Source organism: Geospiza fortis, unplaced genomic scaffold (genome assembly GCF_000277835.1).
Source record: "Geospiza fortis unplaced genomic scaffold, GeoFor_1.0 scaffold154, whole genome shotgun sequence".
Taxonomy (NCBI): Eukaryota; Metazoa; Chordata; class Aves; order Passeriformes; family Thraupidae; genus Geospiza; species Geospiza fortis.
The window spans coordinates 1,375,621-1,394,555 of record NW_005054397.1 but is presented as its reverse complement, the minus strand read 5'-3'; the positions used below and the strand labels follow the sequence as shown (position 1 = coordinate 1,394,555).

Genomic DNA, 18,935 nt, shown 5'->3' with positions numbered 1-18,935 from the left:
ATGATGGGTCAGCAGCTTTTAACATGGTTTGGCAAATGAAATTACTGGCACTGCAGTATGTGAGCAAGAAGCTACCCCAGGAAAATAGCTTCCTTCAGAAGGAACCACTGCACACCACAGACCTTATAAAAACTACACACTTCCTCCATGGCCGTGTGAAATGATGAACACTCTTTTTCTATAACTATTCGTGATCTCTTCTCTCTTTGTAGTTTGTTTTTGGCTAAGGTTAGGTGCAATCAAAACAAAAACTATCAAAGAATAAAGAAACCTATGCTGAAAGCTGTCATAATTAATGGTTGTATTAGATTATATTATTCAGTCAATAGGAGGAGGCAGTAAATAGGGTGGAGAAGGTAAGAGACCTGTAGCCTTGCTGTTAAGGTAATTCTGTATTTCATACAAGTTAAGTAAGAAGGAACGTGTTTTGCCTGATACCACATGATAATTCCCATTGCATGTTTGATTTATTCAATCTGTGTCCCATAAAGGTGTCTTAATATACATTCATTTCTCATACACAGAGGGAAATAGAATTGGCAGAAATTTTCTATCCTAGAAAAAGACAACGTAACAGATAGTGCTGTCCCCTCACATGAAAACTGGTAGAAGTTACTTTCTTATTTTTCATGACCATTCATACAAGTATACATTTTGAAGTGTTTCTGTGCTGATTTGGAGTGAAAGGGACAAACAGCACATAAGAAAAATTAAATTTTCTATAACACAGCAATCCTGATCATCCCTAAAAGGCACAGCACATGCTTTAAATCAAAAACCAATACATTTCAGTGCAAAGCAGCTTTTCAAGTGAAATGGTGCCAAGTTCATTTTCCAAACAACCTAGCCTCTCAGTATGCTACTTTTATGCCAGAAAGCTTTTTCCTGACTGCTTTTATTAGTTTGCATCAGCCCTCTGGTATCTTCTACACCTCCTTCTAGGCCAGTTATTTCTGAATAAACAGGCATGGATGTGCATTGGCCTGTTACAGGCTGTAAGGTGGCAAGTCATTTGCTGTGCCTGTGTGCAGCTGCACAGGCTTCTCTGCAAGCTTCTAAACAGCATTGCCAAACCCAGGAGCTCATATTTTAATAGCAAAGACTAGCACCCCCACAACAAAACAAAATCTGAATGCCACTCCGCCCTTTCTCTTTTATAGCATCATTGTTTAAGAACATAAACAACTTCCCTGCTAGTGGGGATCAGTGTAAAGGGGAAATGCCTTGGAACCCAGCCAAAGAATTGCCTGCCCTCTCTCTCTTCTAGAGAGAGAACATTGGAAGACTTTTTCTTGTGCCATGGAAATGTGAGTAAATAAGGAAAATCAGCCTGCATTTCTCATGCAGTGGGTCAGGTTGCCCAGGTCACCAGCACCATCACTTTATATGAAGCCTGTTCCTACCAGAGTGAGTAGAGGTGCTCTGAAAGTGCCTGAACTTCAGCCCTTCTGGAGAGACAGGCAGAAAAGCATCTACTTTCTCATACAGCCCACTGAACCCATCAGTCTTGTGGCGATTAGACTTTACTGTGTGAACAGAGAGGTTTTGGGGAAATTTCAGATTCAGAAGCCTGTGAAATTTAGGCAAGAATCTTTAGATGTGTCCCTAAAATCCTCATTCATGTCCCACTGAAGACCAGCTCCCCTTGTGTGAGCTCTTGAGCCACCTGAATTTTAGCAGTGTGTTTTGCTGCCTGCAGCCTGTAAAGGAATCTCTCTTTCTGCCCAATATGTAAAAATTATGTTTACTTTACTAGCCTGTAGAGTACTTTGGATCAGGGAAAAAAAAAAGAAAAAAAATCACAGTTATTTTGGAAAAAAAGAAGAAAATAACAAAACAACATAGAATTTTTACCTTCTTACCTGAAGAGGTTAAATGAAGAAGACAACAGCTGAGTTCTGGAGCACGTTCCTGTGACTACTGTATTAAAAATAATCTCCCACTCTCTTGTGGGAAAGTTCAGCCTCTACCAATAATTGCTGATAGCAGCATGTTGCTGTTTAATGCAAATGCCATTACCATGAAGTTTCCCCACAGAAGAATGGGAAACCTGTATCTAGCAATATGCTATTAGCATTTCTCTCAAGCTGCCCAACAAGTCTGGCAGGCAACATCTGCTGGCAACATCTCCTGATCACAATGCCAAGCCACTCTCAGCTGGAAAACTGGTCATTAACCCTAAGAAGACCTATGAATGCACTGCTGTGCTTAGTCCCTTTCAAATTTTGATGGGGTCTGGCCTGGACAAAGGTGTGTGCAGGGTTCATGCCAAGATTGTTTGGAGCTGAGCTTGCTTGCACAGATAGAGCAAATTAATGGGAAATGCATGAGCTTTATGTTGCCTACAGCCATCTCTCCCTTTCAGGAAGGAGCTGGCTTTATGTGCATGGAAGGAGCTTAATTAGAGAAGGAAAGAAATATTTCCTTGAACTGTAACAGGAATCCCCAGCCAGGGGGTATTCTTTTAAATCTTAAATCACTGGAGTTAAGAATAAAAGAAGGCCAGGAGTCGTTGATCACTGAGGTTAAGTCTCCAGCATGAAGTGAGAAGGAGGTGAAGAGATGGGAAGCACAGAGCTGCAGTAGCACAGTGTTTGATCTCTAATCTGTACCACTGAACTCAGCTGCAACACTGGGTTATGGCAGCTGGACTCAGAGATCAGAGCTACACTTAGGGTTGTATGTGGCTTTGCAACACCAAAAATTTTATGTCTTTTCTCTCTCACCTCTTCTTTCTTCCTACAAAGCATAAAACTGGCTTTGGATTCATAGGATACTTATGGGATCAAACATGGTAAGCAGGAAAGAAGGCCCTCAGCACCATCTTGCCCTACCCACATTTTCCTTCCAGTGCAGAAGCTGGACCATCCTCTCCTTTAGGCCCAGCAGCGTCCAGTTTTGCTGTTCCCCATTCCTCTGCCAAGGTCTCAGCCCAGCTGGCCAAGCTCCAGTGCTCCAGTACCCATCTGAAAACAGGAATCCAGAAGCAATGGAGGATACAAAGATAAAATGACCATTCTTATTACCTCGGTTCTTTTCATTCCTTTTTTGCTTCTATTTGCCATTCACTTCCTTGTTTCTGTTTCTTTCTTCCTGCATGTTCCTGTAGTGCTCCTTAGTCTTCTTTCTCAGTTCTTTCTTTCTCTATTTTTAAATTTATTTATTTATGAATGTTGCCTTACCACACATCTTCTGATGCTTTTCTAGCCCATGCATCTTTTCAGTGACAACCTAAGTATTTTGAGTATCTTGCAAGATTTTTTTCTTCCAATTTCTGTGTTTTCTCCCTTCCTTCTATATTGACATCATTCCTCCACTGATTTATTTTGCTTGCTCTCTCATATGCTCACCTCAGAGCTTCCCTGGCATCTGCTCAACTGCTTTGCCTAAGGAAATGTCAATGTAGGTGCAAATGTCAATGTAGGTGCAAATTCTGTCTTTTCTAAGCCCTTAGGACAGCATATTCACAAAAATATACTGCTTTTCCAATGGGGCAAATTTGCCCTAAGTTGCATTTTGCAAGGTTCAGAACTTCCCCACAAACCACTTTTGCTACCACAAGACATTGGGACGTGTCCCCTCTCTACCACATGCTGGGAGTAAGGAGCAGGCAGTGCCTGTGCAGGTGGGCAAGGGATGATGTGAGCAGGCACACAGCCCTGCAGTTTGCAACCACGTGCCAAAGCCAGCCACAGCTTGCTGGTTTTGGGCACCATCCATCACTGGATAGCCATGCCCCGCTGAAAGGTGAGGTGGAGCACCCTGTCACTCTGAGCAAGCCCTCAGCTATGCTTGCTCCCTCCATTGTGACCAACTCCTTCCAGCACGTAAGAGCTCCTGCACACAAACTCCCACGCGCGTTTTCCCACATCCTCCCAGGCAACTTCTTGCCCAAGACCCAGAGGCCAGCATGGGTAGAATGAAAATAGTAGGCTATAACACGGTTTCTCACAGCAGCAGGACCTTCATGGATACTTCTCCCTCTCATGCTGCAAGGTGGAAAAGCTTCACATTGGGACTGGCAGAGAGAAGAGGCAGAAGTGAAAAATGAACCTGAGGTTTTCATGAGCAAGCCACCCTCTTCATAAATAACCAATAAGTGAGTTTGCTTTGTGTGGGCCAAGACAGCTTTGTATCTCTAGCATCTGCTTGCCTTGCACAGGCTGGGATACCTTGGAATTAGTCAGCAGGTGGAGAAAGACGGGCCCCACCCTGAAGCAGTGTTTCTCTTTGCTTTCATGGGACAACCCTTCCCGGCCAAGCTATCACAAGGAGAAGAATGCTGTCATAAATTTGTGGGGATATGCCAAATCCTCTGATCAGCATATAAACAGACTACAGCTTCCATTAAATTAAGATTTGCTCCTGAATTGAATGTTTTCAGAACCTGAAAAAAATGAGAAAGCAATGACTGAGCTTTTCTCCTTTAAGAAATCTCATCCAGGAAGGAAAAGAGGGTTGGGACAATCTGCCAGAGGTTTTCATCAGTCTAGCAGACCAGCAGAGCTGTAGCAGTAAGTGTGAAATGGCCTGCTGGGCAGCTGGAACCACCTGACAAACAGTCAGTGCCCAAGCACAAAGTGTACAGTCCCTCTTCTCTGTGCATGGACTACCTGTGCAGCTGCTTAGTCACCAACCCCATGCAAAATGTCCTGACCCACCTCCTACAGGAGAACCAGTAGAAGCCACAGTGACAACAGCCCTGGATACACCTAATCCCAGCCTCCAGAGCAGATCAGGCAATGATGGTGTGTATCAATCATTACCAGTCTTTCAGGTATCACTGAAATTGAGCCAGTAAAGATCTTTGCAGCTAAGTCCTTCTCAGACAGGATGTGCTCACATAAATTGTTGTATTTTTCATTTTTCTGACCACTATCCTTGTGTCAAAACATCTGATGCATATCAGCAAAGACCCCCAGAGATCCCCAGGGTCTCACCTCCCATTGTTTTTGATCCAAGTTAATCTCCTCAGTACCCTCAAAGTTATGGGCCTAAGACCCCAGTCTGGCACTAAAATGCCTTAGAAACCATTAAAGGTCCTCTGAGAAGACTACTGAATTATTGTGACTAAAGGCTTCTTATGGGTTGTTAAGTTCAAGAATCAAAACAGAACTCCTGTCTCTAAATTCACAATAAGCAGTGCTCTGATGTTGAAAGTATGCATAATAGGGGTTGCTGCATGTTCTCATTTAGAGATCTCTTTCCAGTTTCTTTCAGGAAACCTGAGGCACCAAGAAGATTTCTCAAGTAGAATGCTTCCATCTTTTGAGGGTACATAATTGAATTCTGCATGTATCCTTACCACCTAGTAACATAGTCCTGACTGGGAACTATCATCATGTGGCTCAGAAGGGCAATCCAGACATTCACTTAGTTGCTTTTTTTGTTATTGTGGCTTTGTGGCCTAAGTGAATCTGCTTATTTCCATTCCTGTAATTTATTGGAAGTCAGGTGTGAACACTGACACTGTCAATGAGCGCACAGACTGACGCTAGAGGTATTGTACATTTGACACAGGTTTTATAGTGCTTTATTCTGAACAGTATTTAGTCAAACGAGTACTGAACATATGCAGCAGGCAGTCTTTAGATAGAAATGAAATCTGATTACCATAATCTCTTGTGGAATTTGAAGACTAGTAATTACAATGTTAATTTCAGTCAAGTGAAAGTCCTTATTTCTTTCTCATGCCTTAGACATTGAGTAACTGTAAGGAGTTTCCTTAAAGCTGAATCCAGAGCTAGAAATGGCAGATAATCTGTGCATGAGAACTGTGGCACTTCCAGTATTAATCCAAGTGTGTTCTATCCTTAATTTGCATAATGTTTTTTCCTTAGGATATATACAACAAGATTCCTCTTGTCCCAACTTCCATGTCTGAAGGGAGTAAGTCAAAGAAGGCCACACAGCAGAGTTCCACCTCCCCAGTCTGGGAGCTTCATGCTGCAGAGTCTTCTGGGGACACATACTGTCCCCATGACTTTTGCCTCTGGTGTCCATAGGCCTTGGTGTGGCTGCTGTTTCACAGATGCAAATCCTGATGCCAGCCTGAACTGTTGTAGCTATGCTGCAGAACTTGTCCAGTTCTTCACTGGGTGCTGGCAGGGTCTGGTAAGGCACCCTGGACCACCAGAGTGTGGCCAGGTACAGAGGGAGATCATACCACATGCCCACATTTCCCCTTTTAGGCATTAGGAATCCAGAGAGTGTGAGTCACGAGAGAGAGAGGTTTTACTTGGGAGTAGGAATGCAGCTCTTCCTCCTAGAGCCCTTTCCAGCTCCTGAGCTATCTTAAATCAGGCTGTCACTTCATTTGGGGAAAGTGTCACAGAGGAACAAAATGTTCTTGTTGCTGAAGCTGGGATACTTCTCAATAAAATATGGTGTGTTCTTCACAGTGGAAATTATTCCGCTAAAGGGGAGGAAACCAAAGGAGAGAAACTACTTCTGCTGCATATGTAGAGTACATTGTATTACTCAGCCAATATACGAACCTCTTAGATTTCCGTTCAAAGGTGATAGTCAGGAAGAAAAGCTTTACAGGAGTGTGCACCACCACAAACATAATTGTGCTTTTTTTGTAATGAACACACCCTGCTTAAGGAGAACAGAATCGGCCTGAAAGAATCACGTTGCGAGTTTTGTTGTGTCTAAACAAAAAGATAAATGGATGATCAGCTTTAAATTCATCTTTGTGTTGCAGAATCCGATATCCAGGTACCTCTCGGGAGTCACCACCCTGTTCATTGACTTCCAAGGAGACTTTATGGATGATCTTTGACACAACTACACCTTTTGTCTCACACATCTCAGAAAAATCTGATGCACTTTCGTCGAAGATATTTGTCATTCCCAGGCTTTCCAGAAGTGGCTTCAGGTCATAGTCACCTTCCACATTAAACTTTGGAAGAAATACATTCACTTTGGTGTTGGCCATCATGCTGGGATTTGTCCACTGTAATAATGTCTCAGGCGTCAGTGCCTTTTCCAGCTGAAAACATAAACGAACAAAGGAAATTAGCCAGCAGCCTGAAGAAAGTGAAAGGAGAAAAAAAAGGACCATTCCTGAACTTCTCACTCCTATCAATCCTCCAGAAAATAAAGTCCAAAGGCAAATTTTGTTTTTAAATTCACAACCATAGCATTCAGGCTTAACATACTCCCAGTTATATTGATTCAAGTATGATTTAATCCATAGGACAGGCCTCTGGAGCAACTCTTCTGCGTGTGCATGCTCTGGCAAGCTTTTGATAAGCAATCACCTCAATAGCCATATGAAGGAACCTGAGGAAGACAGTCCCTACCCAGGTTACACCTGGCCAACTGGCAGAGATCTAAAAGGCTTTATTCCTGACTCTAAAGAGTAATGAAATTGCTGGTATTTGGGACACAAAATCCAAACCCAGAGCCTGATCTCAATCAAACATGCAGCTGTTCAAGCAATTTTTTTTTTTTAAATTGGAAAGGGAGGAGGCAGAATGTGGGGCCACAACAAATTGGTATCACAAAAGGCCTCACTTGCATTTTATGATAGGTGTGTTCTGTAATTTACTCCAACATATAAAAGCATCTTACAGCTGCAAAGACAGATTCTTCCTGCCTTTAAAATTTGTGGCCAGTTGCAGCAAATTACAAAGGAGACTTAAGTGATCATCAGTCTTTTAATCCTTAAATAACTTTGCTATTAATTAATATAATTAATTACTTAGTCCTTAATAAACTTTGAATAGGGGTGAAAATATGTCGTAAAATTTTCATAGAGAAATGACATAAGAAATTGTTGATCTTTAAGAAATGCCATATTAATTTTCACATTTATGTGCAATTGGTAATTAAAAATGGCTCCTTTGCAGTCATCTCTGCTCAAAATTAAAACTTGGAGAAGTGTAAGACCTTAGTAAAATAAATCATGGACACATGTCAATTGAAAAAAAATAAGGATACCAGAAATAAGGGCACCTTCTGCGCTTAATACTGTTTACTGTGCATTCCCTATCTCAAGCAAAACTTCACGTACAACCTCCCACTGGACACAGTGAAAACAATAATGCCACAAATATGAGAGGAGGAACAGAGAAGCAGAATGAGATGGTAAATTCACAGGAAAGTTACTTTGTTTTTCCTTATGCATTGCTTCTAAATAACAAAAACCTTCCATAAATATATGGTATCATATGAGCTGTTTCCAAGAGAAGTATCACAGCAATTATATTTTTTTCTCTCACCTTCTCCAAGCCAGTGGTCTCATCTTCAATCTCTTTGGGCAGGAGAATGAGCATGCTTATATGTTTGTTAAGGCATGGGAGCTCAAGGATGGCAACATTTAAATCTTTTACATAGCCCAGGCAAAAAGTAGCTTCCAGATTCATCATCTGCACTGGCTTAGTTTCAGTCTGCAAAACACAGAGGAAACAATCTGTCATTCATTTTAATTCAGAGATAAGATGGTGACAGAGGAAAGTTTGTAAGCTTGCATGGAAATGATACATTGAGTTACCACCAGAGAATTTGTTGGCTTTCACAGGTAATGAAAGCAGCAGCGAGAGTTGACTTTTTACAGTAGGCAGCTTCCCAAAGAAAAGTGGAACAGAATTCTACTTAATACAATAGCAACATATGGGGGATGTGCCTTAAAAGAGCAATTTATCTAATATAGGTGGCCCTTCATGCCTTTTCACTGAGTACAACCAACTCTACTGTCTACAGGGTGTTGCAAAGCTAGCAAGTGTCAAGCACTGAGCACAGCTCAAAAGTGAAGGTCAAGCTGTTCATGCCAATAATTGATATTTTGGGTCAGGAGTTGAAACAGAATCAGAAGAAATTTCAGGCTTACATAAATCTCTAAGTCTTTGCCTTTGAATGAAATGAAACAGAACAAAACAAAACACTTTATTTCATAGGGAAGACTTTAAAACTGTTCTGCCCACATGAAAGTGTTCAAAATTCAAATTCAGTAGAAAAATGTTACTTTAGGGGAAAAAATCTTGAGATATTTCACTTAAAAATTTTAGTGTTGATTGTGTGATTTTAAAAACTTTTTTTAGCTGGAACTATTGGCTGATGAGGTAATTTATGAATATTTTCAGTGAACCAGAAAGTCTCACCTTGCTTATGCATCTATATATATGTGTGTCTGTGTATATTTGGAATATTATCTCTTTATCTCACAAATGTTGTGCGGTTTTATAACTTGGCTGTAAGTTTTCTGATTACAATATTCATCACTGGTCACAGACTCCTGAATGCACCAGCCACAGGTGCTGCTCCCACATGGGCCTCATGGCTCAGCAGGACTGACATGCAGGGAGCTGCAGCCCTGAGCCTGACTGGAAAGAGGGAGAATGAAGAGATGACATCTCTGAAGAGGAAAACACAGGGCCAGGCACCTAAGGGATGTAGTCAAAGAGGTGACACAACTGTACACATTTCAGCAACTCAAGAAATGCAATGTGCTTCACCTCTGCTGGTTTTTGGATGCAGCCTCTGGTACCTGCCACCTTCCAATCTCTTGGAAAAAGCTATCCATGAGAATTTGCATGTCCTTGCAGACAATGGCTGCTTCTGACCACTTGTACTCAGCTCATGTTGTCTTAACATACTCCCAGGACAGTCCAGGACCCTTGAAACACTGGGTAAGATTAGATAGAGTCTAACAATGCCACAGTAATGTGTATTTCTCATTTCCTCTTATTGGGATTTCCTTAGCTCAAAGTTTGCATTTTCATGAGAGAAAGAGTACCTTTTTTTTTTTTTCCTGGAACATACCTTGTTGACTTTAAAAGGACATTCTTTGATCTCTGCCTCTGGGAACTTCTTCATCCAGTTTGTAACAAAATAAGCTGCATTAACTAGAAGAATCTGAGTCTGGTCACTTACACTGTCCTCATTCAAAACATTCTCCATTTTTCCTGTGAAGAGATTTACAATGGTGGTTAATACAACAGTACATGAGCAGTATATCAGTTGCTTTAAGTGAATATGGTAACATTTCACTGAACTAAATACATTTGTGTCCTGCATCTCACAGATAAATATTTTCTTTCTAATGGAAAATTACAAAAAGGAGCACTTACTTAAAATTGCAGCCTAATTTTTGATGTGGGTTTTGGAATCAAGGCAGATCTTCTGAATGACATGTTTTGTTGGTTTATATTGCATGTAATCAAAACTACATCTCCTGCTTTGGTTCATTACCCTAAAGAAAGCGCTCAGTTTTCAGTGAAATTCAACAGGTTTAAGTGAAAAAACACTTTGTCATTTGGAGAGCAAGACTTGAAAGGAAGTTTCAAATTAGCAGCTACTTCTAGACTGATACACAAGAATAAAATAACTAGGATAACAAAAAAATGCTGCTTTGATTACAGTAATATCCAAAATGCCACAGATTTCAAAAGACTATGTAAATGTCATGACCCACTCTCTCTGTTTTAGACCTATAAATGCCCACTGCCATAAATTACCCTGAATTCAGAGCACTGGGAAGGCAAGTCCTGTCTTGGAGCTGCCCAGGCAGGGCCAGGTGCTTCCCTGTGGGCACATGTGCCAGCCTGGGAAGGAGCAGACTCGTGCGTGGTGTTTCCGTATTCACAGATAAGATGGTGACTGAGGAAAGTTTGTAAGCTTGCATGGAAGAGATACATTGAGTTACCAACAGAGAATTTGTTGGCTTTCCAAATTTGCACCACATGAGGGCAACAGGTGGCAACCAACCCCAGGGCCGCCTCTGCCAGGGCTTCCACAAGGTGGCAAATGAGAGACCCGCACCTGCTTGTGGCACCCTTGCTGGCAAAAGCAGCTGAGATATTAATTAACAGCCTGAAACTCAGAGTCCAACAAGTACTTCCCATTACAATGAAGGTTTTAAAGGAATTAGAGGGTTCCATGTTTTGGTTTTACATGTTGTGATGCTCCACAACCAGGGCCTGTCATTCTCCCAGCCCATCCTGCTGCAGACAAATGTGAGCAGCTTTCCCCAAGGCTAATGCAAGGTCAATCTCACATTTCCACCTTCAGAAGTGCTGCAGCAGTGAAGTCAGTGCTGCTAATCCTCATGAATCCAAATTGTAGCCCTAGTCTTCTTTCACTATGTATTTACTCCTAAAGAGGTGTCACAAGGATAAAGATCTTTCTCCAAAGAGGCAAACAGTATTCCCAAGGTTAAGCCGTACCCACCATCAGTCAGCTCTGAAAGGGATTTGTTGATCTTTTCTCGGGTTTCCTCAGTTTTTTCTTTGAACTCCACTAATTCCAGTTCAGATGGAAAAGGTCTCTTTGTGGAGTTGACAAAGTCCTGAAAGACACAAGAAACCAGTCATTTTTAGTTAAGTGCCATTGGGTAGTTGACGAGTTCCTTATTGTTTGAGGAAAGGTATTAAATAACTGCAGGAGACAACCAGGACATACACCTGCACCTGGTACATCACTCTCAAGGTTTTCAGACCAGTGGTGCTACATCAGCAGTAAAGTAACTTTGATATTGCAGGAGTGACCATGTCGCCAGAGTTTACAGGATAGAATAACCCTCAGTCCAGGCCTGAGCAAGACGGAGATAGAGGCCACAGTCTGCTCCCATCATGCCTGTCAGTCTGTTCCCATCACGCCTGTCCTCACCAGGAAAGACACTTATTGCTCTGGGTCCTGGCTTGCTGTAGCACAGGCTGAACAGCAGGTGGTCTGATCACAGCATCACTGCAGCATGCTGAGTTTTCTGAAACACCTGTCTTAGGATGATGTTGTCCTTGCTTGGCACTCTACTCAGAGACAACTTTGGGGGGCAAAAAACCAACACACACAGCAGTCTTCTCAGTTTTTTGCAGAGTTCATAAGTTAAAAGGCCAAACACCACCCTCTTCGCTTGTGTTGCTTCAATAGTCAGGCTTCTGCCTTCTCAAAGCTTCACTGAAGCTTCTGCAATAATTAGTTGGGTGTGTGCACTGGACATACACTTGCACTACCAATTTTTTTATACTCGTTTTCACTCATACTTGCAATGCAAAGACTTTGATGTGGCGTAGAAGTTATGTTGCATTCAAAACCAAACTTGCTACTAACCCAAAGCATATTAATGAAAGAATTAAAAGTGTTGTAAGAGTTGCACAGCTTGGGGTCAAGCAGCAGACTCATCTATCCTCCTACAAACCTTTATGGCAGCAGACAATATTATGCTGTTTATCATTTGAGTCCAGTCAACCAACAACCAAAAGTACAAGAATGAATTTTAAATAACATTGCAATCTGACACCATAATCCATCCACATGATGGCCAAATAATTCATAACACCAGGGTTTTCCTGCAGTACTTACTGTGGTAGGATTGAGAGACTTGTCTACAAAGAGGCGTTTAACCATTTTCAGTGCAAAGAAAGAGCTGAGTTTGGAAACATCTGAAGTTATTGTTTGAAACCCAAAAGAAACATCTTTGACATCTTGTAAATGGAGCACCTGTTAAAGGAAAATGATAAAACACTAAGCACCTTTTTATTATTATTGTCTAAACATTCCTAACAGCTAAGCAAAAAATGTTAGTTTGTGATCAGAGCTGTTTCTTTTTGTTTTTAAGCTAATGACAGAGCCTCTCACTGTTGTTACTCAAAAATCATTTATGTATTTGACATGCTCACATAATTCTAAAAACCTGATCCTACCAGAACTTTCACCAAATGCATTTCTTTCCTATGAGCAATCCAAGGAAACCAATAGAGCTGTTCATGCTGCTGATGCGACTTAGTCAACTAAAACTCCATAGTATGGAGACAAAATGTTTTTGTCAAACTTACATTCCCACCCAAAATCCTGAAGCTTTTAAGACAGATACGTGAGAGTCCCAAATAATCTCCTTTCTAGAACTGGGCTATACCTTTAAAAATGCTTGACAAATCATCGAGTTTTCTGACTACTGTGACTAATATATGACATCACATGACATTTCAGCAAAAACTGATCAGATAAAGATAACTCTGTTTGGTTTCGTAGACAGAGTATAAGCATGGGCAGGGCTGCTGACCCACACATGGCTACCTCCCAACTCCTGGGAACGACAAGTCCAGTTCTAGGAAATACTGGGATAATGATGCCTTTGTTTGAAAATAACCCTATAAATATTAATTCAGCTTTTAATGCCTACTTATTACAGGCTCTTTGATGGTGGCTGTTTCATTAAAGGAAGCCTGTCCACCCTCCTCACTGCCTCAAATTGCCTTATGAAGCACAGCAGGCACTTGTGACCTTCTTTTCCTTTTGTACATCACTACTGCTCTTTCTCCCAGAACACATCACATCTTCACAGACAAAATTGCTGCTCTGCCTTAGTCACCCTTCCATAACCTCCCCTCTCCTTGCTCAGTGGGAGTAGAAGGAAATAAACTCCCATTACAGCAGCAGCACAGCTGTTGTAGCCAATTCCATCTCCTTAGAAACAACTTTCTCTACTTATTTCCTTTCCCTCCAACAGTTTTATTTCTTTGCATGTTAGGTACAGAAATCTTCTGTGCCTGGGAACTAGGTTGGAGGAGAAAGCTACTGCAGCTTCTCTACCTGGAAGAATTTTTGGCACAAGTTTGTTGACCGATGTTCCATAGTACAGCTGCCAATCTGGCTCCTTTGGTATCTAGTATTTAAAACCCAAGCACAAACTCAGGGGAAGGCAGAAGCTAGAATAGACATGGAAAATAGGAGATATTACACTTAAAAGCATACCAAGCTCTCCTTAGCATCTGTAGTCAGCACTTTTTAAATACCACTAGAGAAATATGAAACACAAGTGCGCTTGTGTAACAGAGCTCCACTTGAGGAGGTGCAGGTTAACTTGTTATTATGGAATGGTTCAAAGCAAATTGCAGACACAAGTGAAAGCAAAATAAGGGCAGGGTAATATTTTTAACTTTCCCACCAGAAAGACGAGGCTTGAATTTTGAAATGGTAACAGAGCTTCAGGGTATCATTTAAATTTAAATTTTACTTTTTTTTTTTTTTAATACTCTTTGGAAAAATGTGCACAGCTTACAGGATCCATCCCTGAAAGTCTTCAAAGCCAGGTTGGGTAGGGTATGGAGCAACCTGGTCAGCGGAAGATGTTCCTGCCTGTGGCAAGGAGATTTAAGGACCCTTCTCACAGAAATGATTCTATGATTCTATGAGTTTCACGTACATATTGCTGTGCAGCTCTGTGAACAGCACAAGACTCCCTGTAATCTGTGGCATAAGAAGGGGCACAGAAGGCTGTGCTCAGGGGTACTTTCAGTGAATGAGAAACTACATGGAGGAATTTCCAAAGGAGGGAAAATACATTCAAATATGTAGAGAGTTTTTCAGAGCCAGGTGATAATCAGCATACAAATGCATACTTAATTTGCATTTCATGCACCTTTAGGTAACTGCAGAAACTGTGGGGACCCTCACTGGGATTAAAAGGATCCAGCTCAATCTCTGCTTACACAGAGGCAGCAGACAAGGCTGGAGGGCTGACTCCCCGCACCACAGGGTGAGATCCATAAACTGATTGAATCATGACTGCCATGCTGGATCATGATGCTGGAAACTCCTTGAACATCATGAGGTGTTTGAAAGGAGAAACATGGACAAAATTGTGCCCCTTCTACTTTATCCATCTCCTCTTTACAGTATTGTGGGAGAAAGGGGAAAATCAGTGACAGGGCTGCTACACATACGTGCTGCTGACAGGAGCGGCAACATAATTTTCAATTCTATAAAGCTTAAGCGTTTTTGAATAATGAAAAAACAGCTATCTAGAAAATGCAGTGATCTGGACAGAGATCCATGCAGTGATCTAAGACAGAGTTTCACCCTTTGTTGTGCAGGGCCATGGAGTGTGGAACCATTCAAGAAATTTGTATCGATGATTTGAAGTCAGTCTTACAAGGCAACCAGACATCCAGGACAACGTTAACAAGAGTTAGTAAGACCCCTACAGCAGCCATATAATTTTGCAGCCACAGAACAGGTTGCTGACAGCTTACCTGTTTCATCTGCTCTGCAGTGTCACCTTTCGTGGCTTTGTATGCCAGAGCCAGAGACGTTGAGGTGCACAGTGGGGAAAAAATAACGTTGGCTGTTTTGTCCTTCTCACATAGCTTTTTGAACATATCAACTGCAAAGGCAGTGTTTGCTAGTTGCAGAGCATCCATTGTCATCCTGAAATGGAAAAGAGAAAGGAGAGATGACTCAGGCTGTAATTCTAGTTCCTGCTGTGGTGGGGCTGGGTCAGAGCACTGAAAGAGGCTGGCACCAGGATCTGGACTGGGTATCTTGAGATTTTAGGAGAGGAGAGGAGAGGAGAGGAGAGGAGAGGAGAGGAGAGGAGAGGAGAGGTTCAGTAATAGCCATCATCTTCAAGTGACAGCAGGCAATGCCATGTGTTATGTAGAGCCAGTATTATCAGGAGCACTTGAGAAAATCTGTGTGGGTCAGGGTGACCCACACACACTGAGTCAAACTGGATCGCATATGAATTTAATTTGTTTTTAATTGATACTCTTAAAATGTGCTGACTCAGAAGGTAATTCACCTATGCTCTGGGATCTCCTGGCTCTCAGACTGGTCTTTAATGGTCTCATAACTTCTCCATCTTGCTTCATGGCTAATTGTCCATTAAACCTTTAGCTTTGGTACACATCCCTCCTCTTGGGATTGATTATCCCCGGCCTTGCTAGAAGTCTCCAGAGAGCTGTCTAGTCCTGTACATTGAGATTATTTTAGAAACTTAAACGAGGCCTTCTAAGAAATACTGCTGTGTGCCCAGCATCACTGGCACTGTTTTATCTCAAAGGTTTTCCTAGCCACTCTCAGTAATTGCAGTTGCCACATGACCTGTGCAGTCAGGAAAGGCAAGGCACAGTTGCTGCTGTCCGTGCTCTGGGAAAGCCAGAGACTGTTCCCATCTTCCAGGCTGCTTTCACATACCCAAAGCTGCACTTTTGTATAAGCACATTTGTGTAGATTCAAGCCAAGAAGGGTGAACCCTAGAATTTCAGTCAATAGCACAAGTCTGGCTTTAGACCAGCAATCACACAGAAGATGACCCCTTTGGCATGGTGAATTTGGCAGTACCATGCCCCCAATACCATGTATCCCTAAAAAAGGGAAACGGTTAAAACTGGTGCTAAACGGCTCCATCAAGGCTATTGACAGAGACAGAAAGGAAATGGAAATTTTTGCATGTGTTATGCTGCCCAAATGTAGCTGAACATCTGACACCATTGTACAGAGACACTTTAGAGCAGCTGTGGTACTTGACAGTAGTAATGACTTCCAAACAAATTGTGGTAGTTATAAATTTTGATAACTATTCTTTGTGAGAGTAACAGAATGGGCACATAATTTGCCTGCAACACAGTAGAGAAAGAACTTTGATTTACTCATAAGACCTGTTTGACTACAGAAGGCCTTTTACAAAGTAAATGTCTTTATTTTTATTTTAATTAACTTATACATGTTCTTGGATCTGCTAGGTAGGGCAATTGTTTTACTTGACAACTAGTTTGTTTTAGGCTAAAACATGCAGCATAAAAGGTTAGTGAAATGCACTGCATTTAATCAAGTTTAAAAAAAGATATAGTGGCATTAAACCAAGGCTTTTGAAGTCAGAGTTTGAAAAGCACATCTAACCAGCCCTGTACTCTTGCAAAATGTTCTGACTGTTGATATTAGCAACAAACTGTTTGCTAACAAATCCCCTCCCACTAGGAAAAAAAAAAAAGAAAAAGAATTTGTCTTGAAGATGGCAAACATTGAACATATTTCACTGGAGAAGCTTATCCCACATGAAAATCCAGAGGAGTATGCTTTGCAACATCCCAAGGTTTTGTCAGACTCAGAATTCAGAATGGATCTGGCTGGACTTGTCTCCCTTCCAGTGCTCTGGCAGTCTCTGGCAGCTGCTTGGTAAAGAGGAATTTTCCATGGGAGATTCCATTTCACAGCATCAGCAGGCATCGAGCTGATGTCACAACGGAGTTCAGGAAACATCTCAGAGATCTTATGGGTGTAAGAGAGGACCAAGTGCCAGCCCAGCATTGCAACCACCTGCCTTGCTTACGCAGACACCATTTCTCAGCCATGAGAGCAGCTAATTACCAGAAAAGTCGAGCTTGCCAGCAACCATGGGCTCAGCACACACCTTAAGGGAGGAGAGCTTTAGGCAGGACACTGGCAAAAGACAGAACAAGTCTGAAGAACTGAAAATGCTGATGAGGGAGTAACTTGGAACAACGGGGCAAAGAAGCAAACATAAAATCATTCCTTTAAATGCCTCCTTGCACTTGCTCATCACAAATGTGCTCTTTTGTGCCTATGCATGTCTTAAATAAATTCCCCTGCATAGGCTACCTACCTTATCTTTGCCATTAGCTCAACCATTCTCACAGGAATAGACAATACACTCCTATACTGTGTCTGATTCTCAATCTCTCTCTCTCTGCCCCACCCCACTCCACCCCCCAAAATTGAAGATTTGGGGCAAGTACTAACTTCACAGGTATTTCTAACCGGAAAATTACCCAGGGAACCAAGAATGCGTCATTCAGTAAATATCTACCACCCTCAAAAAGACAAATAATACAAAAAAATCTCATGAGTCATGCAGTACGCCTGAAAAACATTTAATTTGGAGTCTAATTTAATTTTAATGGAGTATATTATTTAGTATTAGCTGGCATGATATTATTCTATTCAGGCCTCTGGATATTCCTTACAGGCTATAAATCAATATGAAATCATACCAAATTAAAGGTATCCCTTGTTCCTTTCTGGCTTAATCTTGACTTTGAGATGTAGATGCACTACCTGTGTTTCACTTCCTTGGGTTGCAAGACATTCAGAGTAAGAAAATAAAATAGGAAATTTTACATAATTGAATTAATTTCTTCTTCCTTATACCAGTCAAAAGCTGTACCATAACTTAAAAACTCTTCTGGCCTCATGAGTAACTCTCATACTATTCATGTTGGATGATTTTTTATAAAGTTTCAATGTTTCATTTCAGCGAGAAAAACAGGAGGTATTTTATGGTGAAGCTTTTATGTACCTTTGTTCATCCAGTAACTGCTGATTCTCTCAAAGCTTCTTTGGAGGAGAGTGAAATTGTTTCTGGTAGTGGCAAAGCTCTCCATTCTAATTTCTTCCTGTCAATGCTACCAATGAAACAAGGACCATTCAGGGCATTTTGTTGGGGAAAAAAAGCTTAGTTGCACCCTTGCCCTTGAATTATTGGCTGGACAGCAAAGAATAATCTCTATTCCACCATCTTTTTCAACTGGTCAGTCTGCTTTTTCTCTCCATTTAATAATGACTATTATATTACATTATATTTATTATATTATGCTTAAGAGCTTACAAGATTCACCTTACTGAAAAGAATTTACAGTATTAAATATTAAAAAATCTTAAATCTCTTTAAAGCCTTGAGCACCCCAAGCCTTGCAAGTCCAGTAAAGCCAGTTCATGCAAGGTGAGAAGGGCTGAGGCTCCCGGTGAGAGGAAAGCCCATTAGCTGCCCATTAGCAGTCTCAGAAACCAGACACAGCTACTGAGCCAGTAATCACAGGGAACTCTCAAACAGGGAGGAGTCAAAAAACTGAAAATGAAATTTTAAAAAGGCCTGCTGCACGGATTCTCATTGGGTGCCTCCTTTCCCAGGAAAGCAGACTATCAGCACTTCCAGAAAGGCCGGCAGCACTGGGGCATCTTCTAAGCACTTGGAGCTTGCGATCCACCCAACTTTACTTAAAACTGCGACTGTCACAGCGTGAAAGAAACATTTTCAGATACAGGAGGGAGCTGAAAGGCTACAGAACCAGTTCAGAAAAACCTGACTTAAACTTGTTTATTGGTATAAGACACCATTTTTGCTTAGTCACGCTTGGATTCAACAACAACCCCCCCCCCCCCAAAAAACAAACCAAACCAACACGGGGGGC

General features: G+C 41.5%; 2 protein-coding genes across 2 annotated transcripts in view; both read right to left on the bottom strand.

Moving 5' to 3' along the window:
• Positions 1–1,898, bottom strand: part of LOC102036548 (serpin B12) — a 9,922-nt gene extending 8,024 nt beyond the window's left edge. Inside the window, exon 1 of the mRNA XM_005425827.1 lies at positions 1,855–1,898. The gene's annotated coding sequence lies outside the window, so the exon portion shown is untranslated. The remainder of the gene's footprint in view (positions 1–1,854) is intronic.
• A 3,732-nt stretch (positions 1,899–5,630) lies between these two features.
• SERPINB5 (serpin family B member 5) overlaps positions 5,631–18,935 on the bottom strand; it is a 14,824-nt gene continuing 1,519 nt past the window's right edge. The window contains exons 2-7 of the mRNA XM_005425828.2: positions 14,979–15,153; positions 12,307–12,444; positions 11,176–11,293; positions 9,769–9,911; positions 8,229–8,396; positions 5,631–6,994 (exon numbers count right to left, since the gene is read on the bottom strand). Coding sequence (XP_005425885.1) covers positions 6,602–6,994; positions 8,229–8,396; positions 9,769–9,911; positions 11,176–11,293; positions 12,307–12,444; positions 14,979–15,152 — 1,134 coding nt within the window. The 5' untranslated portion in view covers position 15,153 and the 3' untranslated portion in view covers positions 5,631–6,601. The remainder of the gene's footprint in view (positions 6,995–8,228; positions 8,397–9,768; positions 9,912–11,175; positions 11,294–12,306; positions 12,445–14,978; positions 15,154–18,935) is intronic.